Here is a 20,998-nt window from a genome sequence, read left to right on the forward strand (position 1 = left end):
AAAGCGCGGCGAGCCAGCAAGCGTAGTCTAGGTGGGTAGCCTCTTGGCTCGAGTCCTGCCGGGCCCCGCCCCAGACCCCGCCCTGAGGCGGTGCTAATCCGGGCCCCGCCCCCTGGAGAGCACTTCCGGCGCAGAGGAATTCCGGGTGTGTTTCGACTGCTGGCGGGCCGGCTGTGCCCTAGCGAAGGGGGTCCCCCATGAGTGCGGCGCCCCTGGTGGGCTACAGCAGCAGCGGCTCCGAGGATGAGGCTGAGGCCGGGGCCCGGGTCCGGCCGGGGACTAGAGGCTGCAGTCGGTGAGGAGCGAGGAAGACTTTCTCGGGAGGGTGCGGGTTGGCACCCGGACCGGACCCGAGCTTTGGGGTGGTTGGAGAGGGTGCCGGGCTGCTCGCAAGGGAAGGAAAAGGGGCACCGGGGGAAAGGAGGATCCGGAGGACAGCCTTGGACAAAGCCCCGGAGTGCCCCCACCCGGCTGGGCCGAGATTAGGAGGCAGGAAACGTGGGCTCGGGTCCAGCCTCCGCCGCTGGCCCACTCGTCTCCCGGCGCGCACCGCTGTACCACCCTAGGTCTGCTTCCTCATTTGGAGAGTGTTTTCCTTTATCCAGTATATATTCATTGAGCACCCTCTCTGCGCCAGGCTCGGGACTGGGGACTCAGCAGTGAGCAAAACCATCCAAGTCTCCTACTTTGTGGAGCTTCAGTTCTTAATCGCCAAGCCTGGTGCATCCTGAGTGCTTTTCAAGCAGTCTCCCGGTTCATCTCACAATAGCCCTATCAGGTTGCACTGCACTGTACAGATGAGGAAACTGAGGCCCACAGAGGGCACATGACTTGCCCAAGTCCACGGAGCTAGGAAGTGTCATTCCAGCTGAGGCCTGTCCAGTTAGGGCATGTGACCTCTGAACCACATATTGCCACTTGCCCCGTTGTTAACCATGGGGACCACGTTCCCTGCTAAAGTCTGCCTCCGCGAGCCGTTGGGAGACCCCAATGAGACAGTGTTGGGGAAAGAGCTTTGTAGTTCTCTAGAAGCTGCTTACAGCACCTGGTGAGAAATAGACACACAGACTCACCTGGTACAAGGGGTTACAACTTTCATTGTGTGGACAGAGGTAGAGAATGCTAAGAGGCTAAATGTGCTTGATTTCTTCTTTTCTCTTGCAGGGGCCAGAGCCCCCTTCCCAGCCAGAAGTTGCCAGTACCCAACAGTGTGCTGGACATGTTCCCAGGCACCGAGGAGAGGCCTGCGGATGATAGCGCAAAACATGGGGGCCGGGTGCGCACCTTTCCCCACGAGCGGGGCAACTGGGCCACCCATGTCTATGTACCATGTGAGTAATGCGTGACAGGCACGTGGCTGACACTGACAGGTGCCCCTTATGGGAGGAAGCTGGCCCCAACCAGGAGGAAGAAGCCAGAAACCTCTGACACTGGTGGTGGGAAAGAGATTAACTCAACAGAGAGAGAACAAGTTTCAAAAACTAGGGAATTTTTCTGTTAACTTGGTTTCAGGTTTTCTGGCCTTTGTTTTTATACTGGGATGTAGTTGATTATCAATGTTGTGATAGTTTCAGGTATACAGCAAAGTGATTCAGTTGTACATATACATGTATCTATTCTTTTTCAAATTCTTTTCCCATTTAGGTTGTTACGTAACATTGAGCAGAGTTCCCTGTGCTGTACAGTTCAGTTTTGCATTCGTTGCCTGAAATACTTTTTACTAACCCTGTGTATACTGTTCTCCCTGCTCATGAGGATGTGACCAAGGGAGGGTCTAGGGCAGAGTGTCAAGGCCATCCCAGACTGCAGCTGTAGCTGGTACTTTATTTCAAAGATGGCTGTCGGTGTGCTGGCCTCCAGTCCCACCCCACCCTAGCCCTAATGAGTGAGTGGCAGGCAGAAAATGCCCAGGGTTCAGAGTCTGACCTCACTCCAGTACCCACTACTCTGTGTGCCCTTTAGTAAGTTGCTGACTTCTCAGAGCCTCAGTTTCCTCATCTCTAAAATGGGGATAGTAGTAATACCTATCCTCTAGGACTTTTGTGAAGATTAAATCAGATAATCTATGTCAAGTTCTTAGCATGAAACACGGAGAATGTGGTGGCTCTTATTACATTGTGTTAGATCAGGTAAACTCTTGGAACCTTCATTTCCCCATCCACAGAATGAGAATGATTCTCTATACTGCATACTCCACGGGGCACTTGAGCAAATCGAGTAAGTTATTAGTTGTGAGCAGACTATTAACCATGCAGCTCTAGTCACACATTTGGTTAAAAAAAATGAATAATCTGTGAAAATACAGTGGTGGTCCTTGTTGCATTCTTTGTCTTTATGAACCATCAGGAGATTCTAAATGTCTGATTTAAAAAATGAACTGTTTCTGATTATGGGTTACTGTGGAGCTGTAATTATGAGCTTGATTTATGTAATGAGAGGAAGGCTGTCCAACATGTAGTGTTGTATGGAGAAAGCCAATGGAAGAACTGGTATGCCCTCATCTTTTTTAACAAATAAGATATATACGTTAGTACATGCACTGAGAAAAGGCTGGGGAAATAGGCATCACATTTGACAGCCTTTATCTCTAGGGTAGTATCTTGAAAATGGGCTGTATGTGCCTGGGGATGGGATCAAGATGATCCATTAGAGAGAAAAGTGTTAAAACCTTTTAATGTGTTTCTCTTTATCTCATCTTTTAAAATTTCTGTTGTTCCAAGTGTACATTTTATAACACACATAATTTGCAGTGTAGCACATGTTTGTAATTTATAAATAAATACACATTTATTGTGGGTATGTGGGCAAGCTTGTTTGACTAAGGGCCTGTGCAATCACAGTAGTTTGGAGACCACTGCTGTACGTGATAGGATATCAGGGGCCCCTACTTTCTCTGTCACATATTTCTTCTCTCACTTGAATTCTTTTCAAAGAGCATGTATGTGTTACTTCTATAGCCATAAATGCATATTAAAGTATTATTCGAAATACACAGACATAGGCTACTCTCAAAAGCCTTTCTCTGCCTTCTGGGCTTCATCCAGCCATGCTGCCCTGGCTAAGAGAATGGCCCACCCTCTCCACTCCTCCCCTCCAGATGAAGCCAGGGAGGAGTTCCTGGACCTGCTTGACGTGCTGCTGCCCCACGCACAGACATACGTCCCCCGGCTGGTAAGGATGGAGGCCTTCCACCTCAGCCTGTCCCAGAGCGTGGTTCTGCGCCATCACTGGATCCTCCCCTTCGTGCAGGCTCTGAAAGACCGCGTGGCCTCCTTCCAGAGGTGAGTGCCCAGTGCTTCCCTCTGCCCCTCATCTCCCTCCCCTTCAAGGCTCCTCTTCCTGTCCTGAGCTCTTGTGGGGATGGACCTGTGGGAGGCACTACCCCTTCAAGCAGGCAAACGTAAAGGTTAGCACACCGAACATCTCCCAGAGCCGCCTACTGCGCGCGTCATCCCATGTGCCCTTGGGTGTGCCACGTAAGCTCTGGAAGCCTCCGAGCCTTACCTATGTGCGGGTCAGGGGAGTGGTGGTGGCTCCCTCAGAGGGGGACTTGTGAGAGTGAATGAGATCACGCATACCCTCAACGTGGCACTTGGCGAACGATCAGAGCTCACCCCCACTCTGGTTTTATCTGCCAGCCTAGGCTTCTTTTCCCTTGACTATTTCATACCTCTTCTTTCTACTAGAAATGCCCCTCCTTCGAGACTTGGCCAGATCAAAGCGCTGCTCCTTCACTGAGGCTGTCCCAATTGGTATCTCCTGCAGAATTCTTCAGTCCCAGGGACCCTGCTGTCCTGTGCTTGTCTATACCCCAGTGCTCGTTCCACTCATCCTCATATCCATATTCAGTCATCCCCATGTCCCATCTCCCGCTTGGAGCCCAAGTTCCTGCAGGCCAGGAATGCGGCTGCTCTCTGAATTACCCCACAGCTTTTTTCCAGGTGCCTTGCTCACTATAGGCATCAAATGGGTGTTTGTTGAATGACTGAGCAGGAGAGAGAGAGCCCAGAAATCCTCCTCTGGATCGTCTGAATGTTGGTTCCAGTAGGAGCCTAAGAAGCCATCCAGGTGGTGGTTTTCTACTCCTGGTCTTATCTGCAGAGTCCTTTCTTCTGATGAGGTGTTACACAGATCCCTGATGTGTAGCTGGGTAAGAGAGATAAAAACAGAAGTCTTTTAGCCAAAGCCCCACCCTCGCAGTTCAGGAGGCCCGAGGCCCAGGAATTCCATAGAACTACTCAGCCCCATTGGAGGACTGCCCATTTTGTGTAGCCCCTACTCAGGGCCAGAGGAGGAAGGGATTTGCTCCAATTCAGTCAGTTAGCCAGAGACTCAGGACTAAAACTCCTCTCTCCCCCTAATCCAGCCCCCATCCCTCTTTTTATTGAGTCATGTATGTTAGTCAGGACCCTCTTGATCGCCGGTGCCAGAAATCCAACCAAAAGTGGCTTAAACGGGGAATTTATAGGCTGGTGTAACTAAAATGTTTAGAGGTAGCACTGGCTTCATACATGGGACCGGGAGACGTCAGATGGCAGCAAGTCCTTTCCCCTTCTACATGAGAATGCTTCAGTTATCCTGCTTCTAGCTGTGTCCCTGGATAAAGGTAGAATGCCATATGTGTTCTTGGGCCACGTCACTTATGGTAAAAATGACTTATGAGCACGTCGTGTCTGGGCTGGGAAGACTGTGAGTGAACTAAGCCCCTCCTGGGAAACCATGGCTTGGGCCTCCCTGCATGCGGTGGTTCCCTACCTAGGCAGGTCCCTTGCTGGGACCTCTGGAAACTTTGCGCAAGGGCTATTACAAGAGGTATTGCTCCCCAGGGTGGCTGGGGTGGGTGGATTTAGCTTGTTCTCTTGCTCATTTAGGGAACAGCCCCTGGACCACTGGATTGGCCCTCCCTGGTGCTGCCCTGCTGGTGCAGTGTTTTCTAGCCTGTGTCCTGAAGGAAGCTGGGCCAGGTGGCCTCTTCAGGTTTGACTGGTTGAGCCTAAGATGACCAAGAGTGGGTAGTGCACCTTTGATTCTATGGCTGTGACTGAGGGAATGCTATGCTCTGATTGTCCAGGCCTGTCAAGTACACACCCCTGGGTGGGGGCAGGTTGACCACTCTACCAGCACAAAATGGGAGAGCAGTCCTCCTATATAAGATCACCAGGAGAAAGGGTGTTGGTTGATGTATTAGTCAGGGTTCTGCAGAGAAACAATCAATAAGATGTATACAGATATACATAAGAGGAGATTTGTTATAGGTATTGGCTTATGTGGTTATGGAGGCCAAGAAGTCCACTGTCTGCCATCTGCAAGGAGAGAACCAGGAAAGCCGGTGGTGTAATTCAATTTGATTCCAAAGTCCTAAAAATCAGGGGGCTGATGGTGTCAAGTCCTGGTGTGAGCCTGAAAGCCTGAGTACCAGCACGCCAGTGTCAGAGGGCAGGAAAAGATGGACGTCTCAGCTCAAGCAGAGAAGGGGAGTTTGTCCTTCCTCTGCCTTTTTGTTCTATTCAGGCCCTCAACAGATGGGATGATGCCCACCCACCCACATTGCGGAGGGCTGTTTGCTTTACTCAGTTCACCAATTCAAATGCTAATCTTTCCAGAAACACTCTCACAGACAAACCGAAACCTAATGTTTCACCAGCTATCTGGGCATCCCTTAGCCCAGTCAAGATGACACATAAAATTAACCATCTCAAGTCCACCCCTTATCAACTTGACACTTACATGCATCTTCTTAAACCATACTTAATCTCTAAATTAAGACCACAACAAGGTCATAATTCTGCCTAACATGATACAACATCCAGTGTACATCTGAGAATGCATTAATCCCTTCCCCAGAAGAGGAGGTAATCTTCTTGAGCGATACTTTTTACTCTTCTGAAAGCCCATGACTTGAATACTATGATGTAAAATTAACAATACTTGAATACTAGTATAAAGTCACTACATATTATGGTACATGGTAAGGGAATAAGAGAAGAAAACAAAGATATTTGCTCAACATATGTACAGGCAAACCTTGTTTATTGTTTGTTTTATCGTGCTTGACATATACTGCATTTTTTACAAACTGAAGGTTTGTGGCAACTCTGCATTGAGCAAATCTGTCAGCGCCATTTTTCCAACAACAGTTGCTCACTTTGTGTCTGTCACACTTTGGTAATTCTTGCAATATTTCAAGCTTTTTCATTATTGTTATATTTGTTGTAGTGATCTGTGATCAGTGATCTTTGATATTACTGTTGTAATTGTTTTGGGGTGCCAGGAGCCACACCCATATAAGAGGGCAAACTTAATTGATAAATATGTGTGTTCTGACTGCTCCACCAACCTACCATTCCCCCACATCTCTCTCCCTCCCCTTGGGCCTCCCTATTCCCTGAGATACAACAATGTTGAAATTAATAACCCTACAGCGGCCACTAAGTATTCAGGTGAATAAAGAGTCACACATCTCTCACTTTAAATCAAAAGCCAAAAATGATTAAGCCTAGTGAGGAAAGGCATGTCAAAAGCAGAGGTAGGCTGAAAGCTGCTAGGTCTCTTGTCCGAGTTAGCCAGGTTGTGAATGCAAAGGAAAAGTTCTCGAACAAAATTGAAAGTGCTACTCCAGTAAACACAAGAATGATAAGAGCGTTTTGCTGGTTTGGGGAAAGTTTTAGTGGTCTGGATAGATGATCAAACCAGCCACAACATTCCCTTAGGGCAAAGCCTAATTCAGAGCAAGGCCCTAACCCTCTTCAATTCTCTGAAGGCTGAGAGAAGTGAGGAAGCTACAGAAGAAAAGTTTGGAGCTAGCAGAGGTTGGTTCATGAGGTTTAAGGAAAGAAGCCATTTCTATAACATAAAAGTGTGAGGTGAGCAGCAAGTGCTGACGTAGAAGCTGCAGCAACTTATCCAGAAGATCTAGCTGAGATAATTCATGAAGGTGGCTACACTAAACAATTGATTTTCAATATATGAAACAGCCTTCTATTGGAAGAAGATGCCATCTAGGACTTTCATAGCCAGAGAGGAGTCAGTGTGTGGCTTCACAGCTTCAAAGGACAGGCTGACTCTCTCGTTAGGGGCTAATACAGCTGGTGACTTTAAATTGAAGCCAATGCTCACTAGCTATTTCAAAAATCCTAGGGCCCTTAAGAATCTACTCTGTTTGTGCTCTGTAAATGGAACAACAAAGCCTGGATGACAGCACATCTGTTGACAGCATGGTTTACTGACTATTTTAAGCCCACTGTTGAGACCTACTGCTTAGAAAAAAAAAAGATTCCTTTCAAAATATTACTGCTCATTGACAATGTCCCTGGTAACCCAAGAGCTCTGATGGAGATGCACAATGAGATCAATGTTGTTTTCATGCTGCTAACACAACATCAGTTCCGCAGCCCATGGATCAAGGAGTAATTTCAACCTTCAAGTCTTATTACTTACAAGTCTTACTATTTAAGAAATACATTTCATCAGGTTGTAGCTACCACAGATAGTGATTCCTCTGATGGATCTGGGCGGTCATTTGAAAACCTGGAAAGGATTCACCATTCTAGATGCCATTAAGAACATTTGTGATTCATGGGAAGAGGTCAAAATATCAACATACACAGGAGTTTGGAAGAAGTTGATTCCAACCCTCATGGATGACTTTGAAGGTCTCAGGACTTCACTGGAGGAAGTAACTGCAGGTGTGATGGAAACAGCAAGAAGCTAGAATTAGAAGTGAAGACTCAAGATGTGACTGAATTGCTGCCATCTCGTGATAGAACTTTAACGGATGAGGAGTTGCTTCTTATGGATGAGCAAAAAGTGACTCCTTGAGATGCAGTCTACTCCTGGTAAAGATGTTGTGAAGATTGTTGAAATGACAACAAAATATTTAGAATATTCCATAAACTTAGTTGATAAAGCAGTGGCAGGGTTTGAGAGGATTGACTCCAATTTTGAAAGAAGTTCTGTGGGTAAAATGCTATCAAACAGCATTGCTGTTTGAGAAATGCTACAGAGAAATTATTCATAAAAGGAAGAATTGATCGATGTGGCAAACTTCATCGTTTGCCTCATTGTCGTCTCATTTTAAGGAATTGCCATCGCCACCCAGTCTTCAGCAACCACCACCTTGACCAGTCAGCAGCCACCTACATCGAGGCCAGATCCTCCACCGGCAAAGAGATGATGACTCACTGAAGGCTCAAATGATGGTTAGCATTTTTTAGCAATAAAGTATTTTAAAAATAAGGTATGTACATTGTTTCTTTAGACATAATGGCTTTGTTTAACAGACTACAGTGTAGTATAAATGTAACTTTTATATGCACTGGGAAGCCAGAAAATTGTGTGACTCACTTTACTGTGGGGCTCTGGATCCAAATCTGCAATGTCCCTGAGGTGTCCTGTGTATATATACTCGCAGACGTATTCATAACAAAGTAAGGAGGAAATACTCATGACGATTATAGCCCTCATTTTTGTAACTGGTCACATGGTCGTAGCTGATATCTACAACTACCTTCCACTACCTAGCTCTCTGTTCCCTTTGCCTTCAGCAAGCACCTCAAATGGTTGTGGTTCTTTACCTGGGGTAGTGACCCAAATCTTCATCCCCGAAGGGTCTGGGCCATTACTAATCCTGCCTGGATTAGGTCATTGTAGTTTTCCTTGGCCTGAAATCAGTAGGCATGGTAATACTAAAAGATGCCCTAACAGATCTCCTGTATTCCAGATATCCTCTTCCATATCTCCATTGTGGAGTAGTAGTCCAGTTTCCCCTCGGTAGTCAGGATCAGTGACCCCAGACAACACTGTAACTCTTTTGTCTGTTGATTCAAAGGTACAGGAGCCCAGAGTGGCAAGTCTCAACTTCCAGTTCAGTGGAAGCACTACATCTCCTGGTGGAAGCATTCCTCCCTCGGAACTAAGACCTCTGGGCTAGCAGAGCATGAACTTGTGGGAACAGGAAGCAAACGTTTTGCTGATGCATCACTAGGGCAATGGGAGTGGTACCACTCCCATTTCTACCCCTTGATTCCTGGCCCCGTGAATCCTGGCTACAAGAGAAACAGCAACATATGTGGCTGCTGATTCAGAGCAGATACAGATATTGTGGGTTCTGTTCCAGAATAAAATAGAGTGAATGACACGAGGTTTTTGGCTTCCCAATGCACATAAAAGTTAATGTCTATAAAGTGTGCGATAGCATTATGTTTAAAAAAAAGAGGTACGTACCTTATTTCAAAACTACTTTAGCCTTCATCTCAAAGGGGATATCTCGATATGGCCCACAACATTGGACCTCTAGACATTTCACTGAGGTAGAAGGCCCTGAATTTTAGTTGGATTTATTTCCCACCCTCTGACACACAAATGTCTTAGCAATAAGTCTAGAGTAGTTGCCACTTCCTGCTCATTAGGTCCAGTCAACATAATGTCATCAATGTACTGGAGCAGTGTGATGTCTAGTGGAAGGGAAAGGTGAGCAAACCCTCTACAGTAAATTAGGACGTAGGGCTGGAGGGTGCTGTAGCCCTGAGGTAGGACAGTGAAGGCGCATTGCTGGCCTGAAAGTAAACTGCTTCTGGTCCTTCTGGACAGGGATGGAGGGAAATGTATTTGCCAAATCAGTAGCTGCAAACCAGGAACCAGGGAATGTGTTAATTTGCTCAAGTAATGAAACCACATCTGGAAGAGCAGCTGCAATTGGAACCACCACCTCCAATCATCAGTTTATGATCATCCACTGTCATCTTCCACGATCCATCTGTCTTCTGCCCAGACAGAATGGGAGTTGAATGGAGATGTGGGAGTCACCACTCCTGCATCTCTCAAGTCCTTGATGGTGGCACTGGTCTCTGCAGTCCCTCCAGGGATGTGGTATTGCTTTTCATTTACCATTTTTCTAGGTAGAGGCAGCCCTAATAGCTTGCACTTGGCCTTTCCCACCGTAATAGCCCTCACTCCACAGGTGAGAGAATCAGTGTGGGGATTCTGCCTGTTGCTGAGTATGTCTATTCCAATTATACATTCTGGAACTGCAGAAATAACCACAGGATGGGTTTGGGGACCCACTGGGCCCACTGTGAGATGGACCTAAGCTACAACTCCACTGATCACCTGACCTCCATTAACCCCTACTCCAAGCGATGAGCCACAGTGACATTTTGGGTCTCCAGGAGTTCGTGTCATTTCAGAGCCAATGTCCAGTAGTTCCCCAAAGGCTGGTTATTTCCTTTTCCCCAGTGCGCAGTTACCCAGGTAAGATGGCATAGGTCCCTTTGGGGAAGGCTGGGAGAAAGATTAACAGTATAAATTTGTAGTAATGTACCGGGGTCCTTCCTCAAGGGGACCCGACTTCCCCTTCATTCAAGCGGCTCTGGGTCTGTGAACTGGCTCCATTCTGGGAATTGAGGGGCCATGACTCTGCCTTTATGATTCAAGTTAGACTTTGGCTCACCTGGCCTAGAACTTTCCTGCTTATACAGATGAAGGAAGAATGTAGTAGGCTTCCTATCTATGTCACTTCTAGAAACAGCCAACGCCCTGTGTCTGCACAAGTCAGACTTCTGATTGCTGCTGTCCTTTACGGTAACTACGCCCACCTTGCGGGCCAGGTATTTCCAGTTCACTCACTGTGGGCCACCTTTTGGTCCGTGTTTCAGCCATCTAACCAAACAGACCCCTTTCCAACTCCCGGAGCTGCAGCATTACATGCCGAATCTCTGCTTAGCAAGCCCATATCCGTAAATTCAGCCTGATCCCACTTTTGATCCTTCTGTCATTGCCCCACACCTTTTTTTTTTTTTTTTAATATTCACTTATTTTTATTTTTGGCCGTGTCGGGTCTTAGTCGCGGCATGCGGGATCTTTCATTGTGGCGCACGGGCTTCTCTCTAGTTGTGGCACGCAGGTTCCAGAGCATGTGGGCTCTGTAGTTGCGGCACACAGGCTCTCTAGTTGTGGCGTGCAGGTTCAGTAGCCCTGCGGCATGTGGGATCCTAATTTCCTGACCAGGGATTGAACCCGTGTCCCCTGCACTGGAAGGCGGATTCTTAACCACTGGACCCCCAGGGAAGTCCCACCCCACACCTTTAATATCCATCCCCACACACGTTCCCTGGATTTCTGCTTGTATATGTTAGGAAACTCAAATAGTTCTGGAGTGTAGCGCATCTCCTCGTGGGCCACACATGGTACCTCACCTTTAGGGGGTCTGCTGGGACTTGAGTCTAGTTATAGGTCTAGAAGCAAAGAGGGGTGTTGGAGGTGGGTCCTGAGGGGACTCAGCATTTTCTTGGCATCTGCCTCAGGGGAGGCCATTACCATTTCCTCAGGCAATGCAGGGTTAATCCCTTCAGAGGTGGGAAGGTCCATAACACTAGGTGGGGGAGGACACTTCCACTGCGTCTGGTCCAAGAAGACTCATCAGAATTTAAGGGCTCGGGCATCCCTGGTGGTGCAGTGGTTAAGAATCCGCCTGCAAATGCAGGGGACACGGGTTCGAGCCCTGGCCCGGGAATATCCCACATGCCGCGGAGCAACTAGGCCTGTGTGCCACAACTACTGAGCCTGTGCTCTAGAGCCCGCGAGCCACAACTACTGAGCCCATGAGCCACAACTACTGAAGCCTGCGCACCTAGAGCCCATGCTCTGCAACAGGAGAGGCCACCTCAATGAGAAGCCCACGCACCGCAAGGAAGAGTAGCCCCCACTCGCCGCAACTAGAGAAAGCCCGCACGCAGCAACGAAGACCCAACGCAGCCAAAAATAAAATAAATTTAAAAAAAAAAAGAATTTAAGGGCTCAATGCGCCGAGCTTCATCAGTTTCCCACAAGTCCCCATACTTTCCCAATCAGTGCCCTCACTTTAACTGTAAAATCCTGCTTGTTCAAGGAGTTCAACTTGTGTTATAATTCAGCAAATGGCAGGATAAGGTTCCAGATTTGATTTCCAGCAATTTCAGCCCTGCAGCTACAGGGAATCAAGGTCTCCTTTAGGGCACACCGAGAAGCTCTTAGGTCCTTTATGCTTGAGTTGGGAATTCAATACCCTGAGCTCATCTTTTTATTTCACCACTTTGTCCAGCAACATTAGGAGCAGCCAACCAACATCATTATATTCCTTAGTTTTCCAAAAATGTTCACAAGTAGCATATAGGGTCACTCACCTCCTTGCTTCTAATAAATGGCTGATGAGGGGTATCAAGGAAGACATTTTCACATCTCCAGAAACAGTCCGTGCGGCCTATCAGTGCTCTCTTTACTACTGGAGATACAGTCATTAGCGTCTTTGAATCGAATCAGATTAGAGAGCGAATTCCAGAAACCCCAGAACCAATTCAGAAAACTCATCCTTAAAATTCTGTTCCTGTAGAACCATTCTCAGTGCCAAAATCTGTATTAGGGTTCCCCAGAAAAACAGAACCAATAGGATAGAGAGAGAAATAGAGATAGGAGGAAATGCACTGTAGGAATTGGTTCACGCAGTTATGAAGGTCAGGTCCCAAATCTGCCAACAGCAAGCTGGGGAACCAGGAAAGCCAGTGGTGTCATTCAGCATGAGTCCAAAGGCCTGAGCACCGGGGAGTGGTGGGGGGACTGGTGGCGTAATGACTGATATGAGCCTGAAAGCCTAAGAACCAAGGACCCCAACGTCCAAGGGCAGGAGAAGCTGGACGTCTCAGTTCCAGCAGAGAGAGCGTGCATTTGCCCTTCCTCTGCCTTTCTGTTCTATTCTGAAAAGTTGGATGGTGCCCACCAACGCTAGAGAGGGCAATTTGCTCCACTCAGTTCACCAATTCAAATGCTAATCTTTCTGGAAACACCCTCACAGACACCCCAGAAATAATGTTTTACCAGCTATCTGGCAACCCTTAGTCCAGTCAAGTCAATGCATAAAATTACCCTTTATAGTTGGGTGCAAACGCCCCATGTCCACCCCAGGACATCTGGCAGGTACTCTACACTTAACCGAGCTCCTGCTGCTTCTATCACCCCTTACATTTTCTCCAGAAGGGATGCACTAGGAGGCTGAAGGCTGATAGGAAAGCCAAAAATTAACTGACTTCGTGCCCTTGGACAAGTTGTGAGATTCTAACCGGCAAGCTGGGTTGTTGCGTTCCCTCAGATGAGGGTGAGAGCTTGGCCTGGAGCCTGTAAAATGAGTGTTTCCTGTAATGGGATTGGCCAAGTTGGTCCAGGAAGGGCAGGAAGCCACTTTGTTCCCTGAGATCACCTAGTGTCCCAGAGAACACAGGCGGAACCAGCCAGAGTCAGAGCACTTATCTGGCAGAATTTGATGGTCCCCGTGTAACTGATCTGAGAGGTGGGTGACGGTATTTCTGCGGCAATCTCACACCAACAGAGACCCCTCACTAAAGCATCGGGTGAGAGCAAGGGCTCTGGAATCAGGCAGATTGAAGTTCAAATTGTGACTCACCAAATTCAGCCTCACCAAGCTTCAGTTTCTGTGTCTGTAAAATGGGTGTCATTATAGCACCTGCCTCACAGAGTTGTATGAGGATCCCCAAGCTCAGCCCAGGCACACAGAAATGTTCTTGTTGTTGCTTAGACTGGATCAGAATTGTCTTGTTAACCTGCAAAGAAAAAAACTGGCTCTTAAGTGATCTATTATCACTGGCCTGATGACTTTCTCAGTTCCCATCAGTAAAGCTGGGGTAGTCGCAAATCGCTTATTGGAATCAGCTGCTCTTAAAAAAGTAAAATTTTTGCTAGCATCTGAGTGAAGCTATGTGTTACCTGGACTGGGTGATTATTTAAGGTCTTGCCCAGCTCTAATATTTTAGGGTTCAGTTTACCACCTGTATAATAGGGTGACAATACTAAATGTGAAATGAGTTAACTGAATTTTCAAAGTGATGTTTTTTAATATACACTATTTTCTCTGATTTTTTTCCTTATTATTCTTTCTGAAATGTGGTCCTTCTTCTAAATTTCAGATTCTGCTTTACTGCCGACCGGGTAAAGATTTACACCAATCAAGAGAAGACCAGGTGGGTCTCCCCACTCTGCCCCCAGTTGTTTCCAGAAGAGGATTCTCTGGAGTAAAGACTTGAGGAGGCCTTGTCTCTCTCAATTGTTTGTTTGTTTGTGTTCTAACCGGCCCTATGACTACAAGGGCAGCTGTTCCCAAATCTGAACCTTTCATTAAGAAAAATAACTCAGGGAGCATGGGAGGAGGAGCAGAGGGAGAGAACAACATCTTGGTTTAGTGGGAAAAGTCTGAGACTCAAAGAAAACCTGGGTGCCTGACCAGCTCTGCCTGCAATTTCATGTTGAGCTCATACCTTCAACCTCTGTGACCTGCCATTTCCAAGCTGTCACATCATCCATCACATCCTGTCCCATTTCCAAGCATCCATCATTGGGCAGTTGTGAAGCTCAGATGAACGAAACAAGTTTTATAAAAGCATTCAAGGATGAGATGAACATAAGAAGAAACTTGTTATCAAGGCTTCAAAGCAAGCCTCCCTGTCAGATCCACTCACTGGATCTGAGCTGCCTTCTGCTCTCAGCACCTCTAAGAAGAGTACTCATTCGCTCATTCATTCATTCAGTCTATGCTTCACAAATTTGTTAAACACCTCCCGGTGCCAGGCACCTGCTGTACACTACAGATCAGCAGTGAAAAGTTCAGCATAGTCCCTGCTCTGTGGGATCTCACCTTCTGCAGGGGAGACAGACAATAAACAAGGAAATGAGATCATTAATAACTATCGTGTGAAACGATAGTTTGGAGCAAGTGGCCGAGGAGGGCGCTAGAAAGGTGGCATTTGCTGGCGACATGAGGACAAGAAGGAATCAGCCTTGGGAAGAGCTATCCCAGGAGCCTCCAAGCAGAGGACACAGCCAAGGAGGTGACTGAGGAGGAAAGAGCCTGGCATGTTGGAGGAGACCAGTGAAGCAGAACTTGGGGAGCACGTGGGAGAGTGTGAGGAGATGAGTCAGGCAGGGTTAACTCCCGCAGGGCCTTCAAGGTCAAGGTCAGGAGTTTGGATTTTTAGTGTCACAGAAGCCATCGGAGGGATCTAAGCAGAGACGTGATCCAATTTACGTTTGTAAACGTCAGTCCGGCCCTATCGTGTCCGTGTCTGTGTCTGTGGCTCCTGAGTGGAGAAAAGATCTAAAAGAGCGAGGTTGGATGCAGGGAGAGCAGACAGGAGACAGGTGAGGCGCCAGTGGTGGCCTGGCTTAGGGCGATGGCAGTGGAAGAGCCAAGAAGCAGACACATTCCCGATATATTGGAGGTAGAATCAACTGGAATTACCAGTGGGTTGGGTCTGTGCACAGTAAGGGGAAGAATTAAAGTAGATTCCTGGGTTTGGTGTTTGAACAGCTAGGTAAATATAGATAAATGGCCCCATTGTCTGTGATGGGAAACACCTGTGGGAGGAAGATGAGAAGTTCTGCTTTGTACCTGGTGGATTTTGCCGCCTATGAGACCCCCGGGTGGAAGAGTCGCATACACAAGTGGGTATACAGGAGAGGTGCCAGCCGGAGATAGAAATGTGGGATCCATCGGGCTGTGTGATACTGAAAGCAGGGCTGGGTGAGATCAGCCTGCGGGGGAGGGCGGGCGACACCGGCTCTGCAGCCCCTGACCATTTAGAAGAGAGGGCGGCAGAGGAGACAGAACAGGAGGCCAGAGGTGGGGTCACACCAGGACGGTGTGGTGGGTGGTCTCTTGGAAGCCAAGAGAAAAAAGGGCTTCAGGGAGGGAGGAGTCAAGTATCTGAGTTCAGGAACACAGGTGGTTGGCAGCTTTGACGGGAGCGGTTTCTGGCCGAGTGGACTGAAGATGGGAGGGGAGGCGTGAGAGACTGTCAAGGGAGACAAATCTTTGGAACGCACGTTTTACCGGGCATGGGATGGGGGCTGGCTGAGGGTGTGGGTTCAAGGGAGGGGTTTTAGAGATTAGAGGGTGCTTACGGGAGGGAGAGGGAAGTGCCAGAGCGGTAAGCCCTGGAGAAAGAGTCCAACATGGGAGCTATGCCGGCAAGCCTGGGCGCCACAGCCTGGGGGTCCGTAGCCTTGGCAGCAGCAGATGAAGACGGCCCTGCTAGGGTTCTTAGACCCTGGGGAAGGAGGGGGGATGTGCGATTAGAGCCGGGGAAGGATGGAGAGCCAGCTCGGAGAGCAGGGAAACGAACTGAACTCACGGCCCAGAACCCCCTCCCTCCTGGCTTTCCTCTGTCACATCCTCTGCCCCCTCGAGGATGGTTTCTGTTCTCAGGCTGCGTCTCATGCCCGTGTGGTCTCCACCTCTGTCTCCCCCCAGGACCTTTGTTGGACTCGAGGTCACCTCGGGACACACCCAATTCCTGGACCTGGTTTCAGAGGTGGACAGGGTCATGGAGGAGTTTGACCTCACCACTTTCTACCAGGTAATCAGCAGCGTCTTTTTCTCTCCACTGACCCATCTCTAATAGGAGTAAAATCAGTCTTAAAGAAACCCTTGTTAGAGGCAAACCGAAGAGCCCTCCAGAACTTGCCCGTGGGAAGTGTCCATTCGGCCAGCCCTCAGAGGACACACAACCCTGGGGAGTTGAGGGTCTGAGGTGTAGTCGGATGCAGCCCAGCAGAGGTCCAACATTTCTTACAAATCTTCTGTTATCTCTTCAATATGCATGAGATTTATGTCTTCTACTCTATAATGTATCCATGTTTATTTTTATATTTTTTAGGAAGTAGTTTTCCCCAGTACTTTTTAGTCACGTTGACACTCCAGGTAGAGTTGCAGCTTCGCATACCTTCCTGTGCCTCGCCCCGTGCCCTCCAGGGGAACTGGAACTCCAAGTCGAATATCAAGGCTTTAAAGGGCCAGTGGTTTTGCTTGATATATTCTTTTAAAATCATGCTGAGAGATATAAGTATGAATTTGAGTGGAGATAATTTATAGTTTTATAATTTTAGACATTTTGGGTTTTGTTCATCTTAAAAAGTGTGTCATCTCTTGAAATATTTTTGATCAGAAAACATTAAATCTGGGACAGGTGTTCTCTTCCACATCCCAGAGGTAATGACTCTCTATGATATGTAAAGGAGAGCCTCTGAGAACAGGACTGTCTTAGCTCAGGCGGCCATAACCAGATACCATAGACTGGATGACTTACACAATAGAAATTTACTTTCTCGGGCTTCCCTGGTGGCGCAGTGGTTAAGAACCCACCTGCCAATGCAGGGGACACGGGTTCAAGCCCTGGTCCGGGAAGATCCCACATGCCGCGGAGCAACAGAGCCCGAGCGCCACAGCCATTGAAGCCCGTGCGCTTAGAGCCTGTGCTCCGCAACAAGAGAAGCCACCGCGATAAGAAGCCCGCGCACTGCAACAAAGGGTAGCCCCCACTTGCTGCAACTAGAGAAAGCCCACGCACAGCAACAAAGACCCAATGCAACCAAAACTAACTAAATAAATGATTTTAAAAAAGAAATTTAAAAAAAAAAAAAAAAAAAAGAAATTTACTTTCTCACAGTTCTGGAGGCTACACGTCCAAAACCAAGGTGCCATCACAGTCAGTTTCTGTTGAGGCCTCTCTTCCTGGCTTGTAGATGGCCATCTTCTCACTGTGTCCTCACATGATGGAAAGAGAGAGGAAGCAGCTCTCTGCCGTCTCTTATATGGGCACTAATCCCATCATGAGGGCCCCACCTTTAGATGAAGGTCCCACCTTCATCTAAACCTAATTACCTCCCAAAGGCCCCTTCTCCAAATACCATCACAATATATGAATTTGGGGGACACAATTCAATCCATAGCAGGGACCAACCCAGGGCTATTTTATCTGTCTGTGGAGGGTGCTTGGGATCAACACTGAGGATATAGTCTCCCATGAATCAGGTCAGGGATGCAGCAGGGATACCGTGACAACTCTGTCACAGAGCTGCTTTGATGTCTGAGCCTGCCACGACCTCCAGGTGACCACCTGTCTCCCCGCCGTTCCTCTGCAGGACCCCTCATTCCACATCAGTCTGGCCTGGTGCGTGGGTGATGCACATCTCCAGCTGGAAGGGCAGTGCCTACGGGAACTACAGGTGAATTCCCAGGGCAGGAGCATGGAAGGTGCTGAACCCCAGAAGCTGGGGGATGGAGGGGAGCTGACAGGCGCTGAGGATTAGGCGTGCAAACCTGAATCCTGGCATAGGAAATAACTGGCATAGCCAGAGACCCCAACACCTTACCCTGCGCCTCACAGTGCAGTCCCAGACCACCTGGGAACTTATTAGCAACACTCACTCAAGCCCCAGTCCAGATCTAAGAAATCAGAATTTAACAAGATCGCTAGGGATTTGTGTGCACGTTAAAATTTGAGAAGCCCTGCCCTAGAACACTAATCTGAGAGGATGCTGCGGACCTCCCCTGAAGTCCTAGACCCTCACCCAGAGGTCAAAGGCTCGGGTGCTCCCAGGGGCCTGGCAGGTGCTGGAAATGAGTGAAACGCACCAGGTCTAAAGAACGTCCACCCTCACAGCCTTTCTCATATTGTGATAAGTAGGGGATATCTTTCACTTTCCTGTCAGTGCCCTCAGAGGAGCCGGTACTCACCCCTGGTGCAGGCAGCTGCCATGCAGGAATGTGGACCTCGTGTTGCAAGCACTTCTGTTTCTCAAGAGAAGCCAGAAATCTTAATTTTTGTGGGTAATCCCTCTATTTTCAAATGTTGGCAACCAATATGTATTTTTTAAGAAAACATTTTGCAAGCCAGACAACACATGTGCAGACGGGACACAGCCCGTGGGCCATCATCAAGTAGGCACATCTGCTCTTGGTCTAATCATTCTGGAGGCAGCAAGGAGCTCCGGTCTCAGGCTCCAGTAGACCCAGGTCCCAAGCCTGGTTTTATTGGATTCTGTGGTCCAGGGCTCTGAGCATCCATTTCCTTATCTGCAAAGTTGGGATGATAGGACTGACCTCATAAGACTGCAGAGCTGATTAGACAAGGTAACCTGCGTGGCCCTCAGCCTCCCCTGAGCAGGCCTAACCTCTGAAGGATTTCAGTAGGCTGGCTTTGTTTGCAGCGCCCTCTGGGTCCCTGATTCCCCTTAACGTGATGGTCCTCTCCTGGTTTAAGGAAATCGTGGGTGAGTTTGAAGACTCCGAGACGTTGCTGCGTGCGCACGCCGAGCAGATCCGCTGCAAGTCTGGGAACAAATTCTTCTCGATGCCTCTGAAGTGAGCACCAGAGGCCCTCGTTGTCCTGGGCCCCGCCCTCTGCAGCCAGGCAGAGATGGAGGAACCCACTCAGACCGATGGGGACGCTGCCAGTCCCACCACTGGGAGGCCCGGCCAAATGTGCAGCTGCTCCTGGCCCTCCCCGGGAGCTGGTTCTCTTTTGGCCCTTTTGGGGTTGCAGGTTGGGTGCTGCTGCGTTGCGATCATCCCCAGAAATCACCAGTAGAGGGCAGCCAGGGCTTCCTAGTTCTAGGTCTGTGGTGGTTATGCCTAAAACAAGACACAACAAAAGATGGGGGGTCACCTGGTGAGCCAACCTAGACTCAGCCTGAATCCCCACTGTAGTCCCTCCAACAAATGGCCCTTCCCCACAGCCCCGTGGGCTGTCTGCATTTTGATGCCATTGGCCCCAGATGAGGAGTTTTGTAAGCCATCATGCCCTGGCTCATCTCTGCTCAAGCCTGACATAGCGTGCTTCCACGGGCCTGTCATCCTCCCTCCTTGACACTGTGTCGCTTTTATTTATTTGTTTGTAGTCTCACCCCCTCCTGTGCCAGCAGAGGCCATTTCAGGGCCAAGGCCCAGGGTGCTAATTTGTGGTTTAGCATCAGTTTTCTCCATTCCTTCCTCCCACTCACCCCCAGCCAGGTGCCTGGGGAGACTTGAGCAGATGTTTCATCTTGGCCTGACTGGTGGCTTTAAGCCAGGCCTCCAAGGCTCTGTGACCTCTGGCTTCCCATCAGCTTCCCAAAGAAGCAGAGAGGAGCCTTCACCAGGCAGAGTTCTCTTTCTGCTGCCTCCAGCTGCCTGCTGTGGCCTGCGGGCATCCCCAGGGGCTGCAGAGGAAAGGCCAGGGGCTGCACAGGGGTTTTTGTTTTTCTTCGAGCCCTCTCGGGGAGCAAAGGACCAGTGCTCTCCAGTTGCTATCTGATTTCTAGTGATGGAGGAAGAGACACTTTGATGTTTTAGTTTAAAATTAGGTTCAGCAAATAAAAATTGCAATTTTTATTCTGGATTTTGTTTTGGACCACTTCTTTTCAACTAGGTGCAAAGATGACTTTCCTCTGCCCCCATCTTCCCCAGCCTGCTTCACAGTTTGGCGGTGCTCTCGGGAGTCTCTGTTACGACGTCTAAGGTGGCTGGGAGAGGCCTTAGCGATGCCTCAGTACAGGGTGCCTCAGTACAGGGTGGGGTCACCTGGCCTGCCAGGCCTGCTGGCCAGAGGGTCGCACACACCGCACCTAGACCAGGGCGTAAGCACAGACATTTAGACGCGATCCTGCTATAACACTTCTGAGTCCTTTCTAGGACCCTCTCAGCCGTTCCTCCCAAGAACCCATGAAAAGTAAACTGGGTTGGAATGATTATTCTGCTTTTCCAGAAAAGCAGGTTCCATGACTTGCCTGGGGTCACATGAGAAGTCAGGTAAGGCCCTAACCTCAATGCTGCCCTTTGCAGCCTGCCAGGCCTGCTCTCCCTACTCCACCCCGAGCCCCCAAGGGAAAGATGTGGGGAGAGGGGGCCTGTGGCTCTGGCCCCCACTGTGCCTCCCGTCTGCGCTTCCTGAGGCCAGCTCCCCATCGCCATGCTGAGAGACCCAGGAGATCACACTCTGTGCCCTTCTTCCCCAAGCCCTCTGCATTGAGCTGCTGATTCAACTAGGACTGGCCCGTCAGTTCTTCTGGCTTTTGCGGTCACGCGGGCTGGAGAGGGAGAAGCCGGCCATCCTTCCTGGCAAATCTGTGCAGCCAGCACTTACTGGCACCTGCTCTGTGCCAGTCCCTGACCTGGGCAGTTGGGTGAATCAGACTCCTCTGG

At 48.9% G+C, this 20,998-nt stretch overlaps 1 protein-coding gene across 3 annotated transcripts; it reads left to right on the forward strand.

The window, feature by feature from the left end:
- The first annotated feature begins 193 nt into the window (after window positions 1–193).
- Window positions 194–20,195, forward strand: USB1 (U6 snRNA biogenesis phosphodiesterase 1). Of its 3 annotated transcripts, XM_065898904.1 has the most exons (7): window positions 194–295; window positions 1,165–1,331; window positions 3,098–3,281; window positions 13,950–14,003; window positions 16,289–16,394; window positions 17,959–18,042; window positions 19,080–20,195. In XM_065898904.1, exons 1-7 carry the CDS (start codon window positions 198–200, stop codon window positions 19,182–19,184), a joined length of 798 nt encoding a protein of 265 aa, XP_065754976.1. In that variant the 5' UTR covers window positions 194–197; the 3' UTR covers window positions 19,185–20,195. The 3 variants fall into 3 exon arrangements, with proteins under 3 accessions (XP_065754976.1, XP_065754977.1, XP_065754978.1); XM_065898905.1 differs by lacking the exon at window positions 13,950–14,003 and having other exon boundaries at window positions 198–295; window positions 19,080–19,184; XM_065898906.1 differs by lacking the exons at window positions 13,950–14,003; window positions 16,289–16,394; window positions 17,959–18,042; window positions 19,080–20,195 and adding an exon at window positions 4,414–4,417 and having other exon boundaries at window positions 198–295; window positions 3,098–3,284.
- The last annotated feature ends 803 nt before the right edge of the window (window positions 20,196–20,998 follow it).

This window comes from Phocoena phocoena, chromosome 20 (assembly GCF_963924675.1).
Source record: "Phocoena phocoena chromosome 20, mPhoPho1.1, whole genome shotgun sequence".
NCBI classification, from domain to species: Eukaryota; Metazoa; Chordata; class Mammalia; order Artiodactyla; family Phocoenidae; genus Phocoena; species Phocoena phocoena.

Bases quoted from the DNA above. Each gene is read 5' to 3' on its own strand.
- USB1 (XM_065898904.1), top strand. From the start codon at position 198: ATGAGTGCGGCGCCCCTGGTGGGCTACAGCAGCAGCGGCTCCGAGGAT. The intron at 1,332-3,097 runs GTGAGTAATGCG...CCTCCCCTCCAG, and splicing joins CACCCATGTCTATGTACCAT to ATGAAGCCAGGGAGGAGTTC. The intron at 18,043-19,079 runs GTGAATTCCCAG...TCCTGGTTTAAG, and splicing joins AGTGCCTACGGGAACTACAG to GAAATCGTGGGTGAGTTTGA.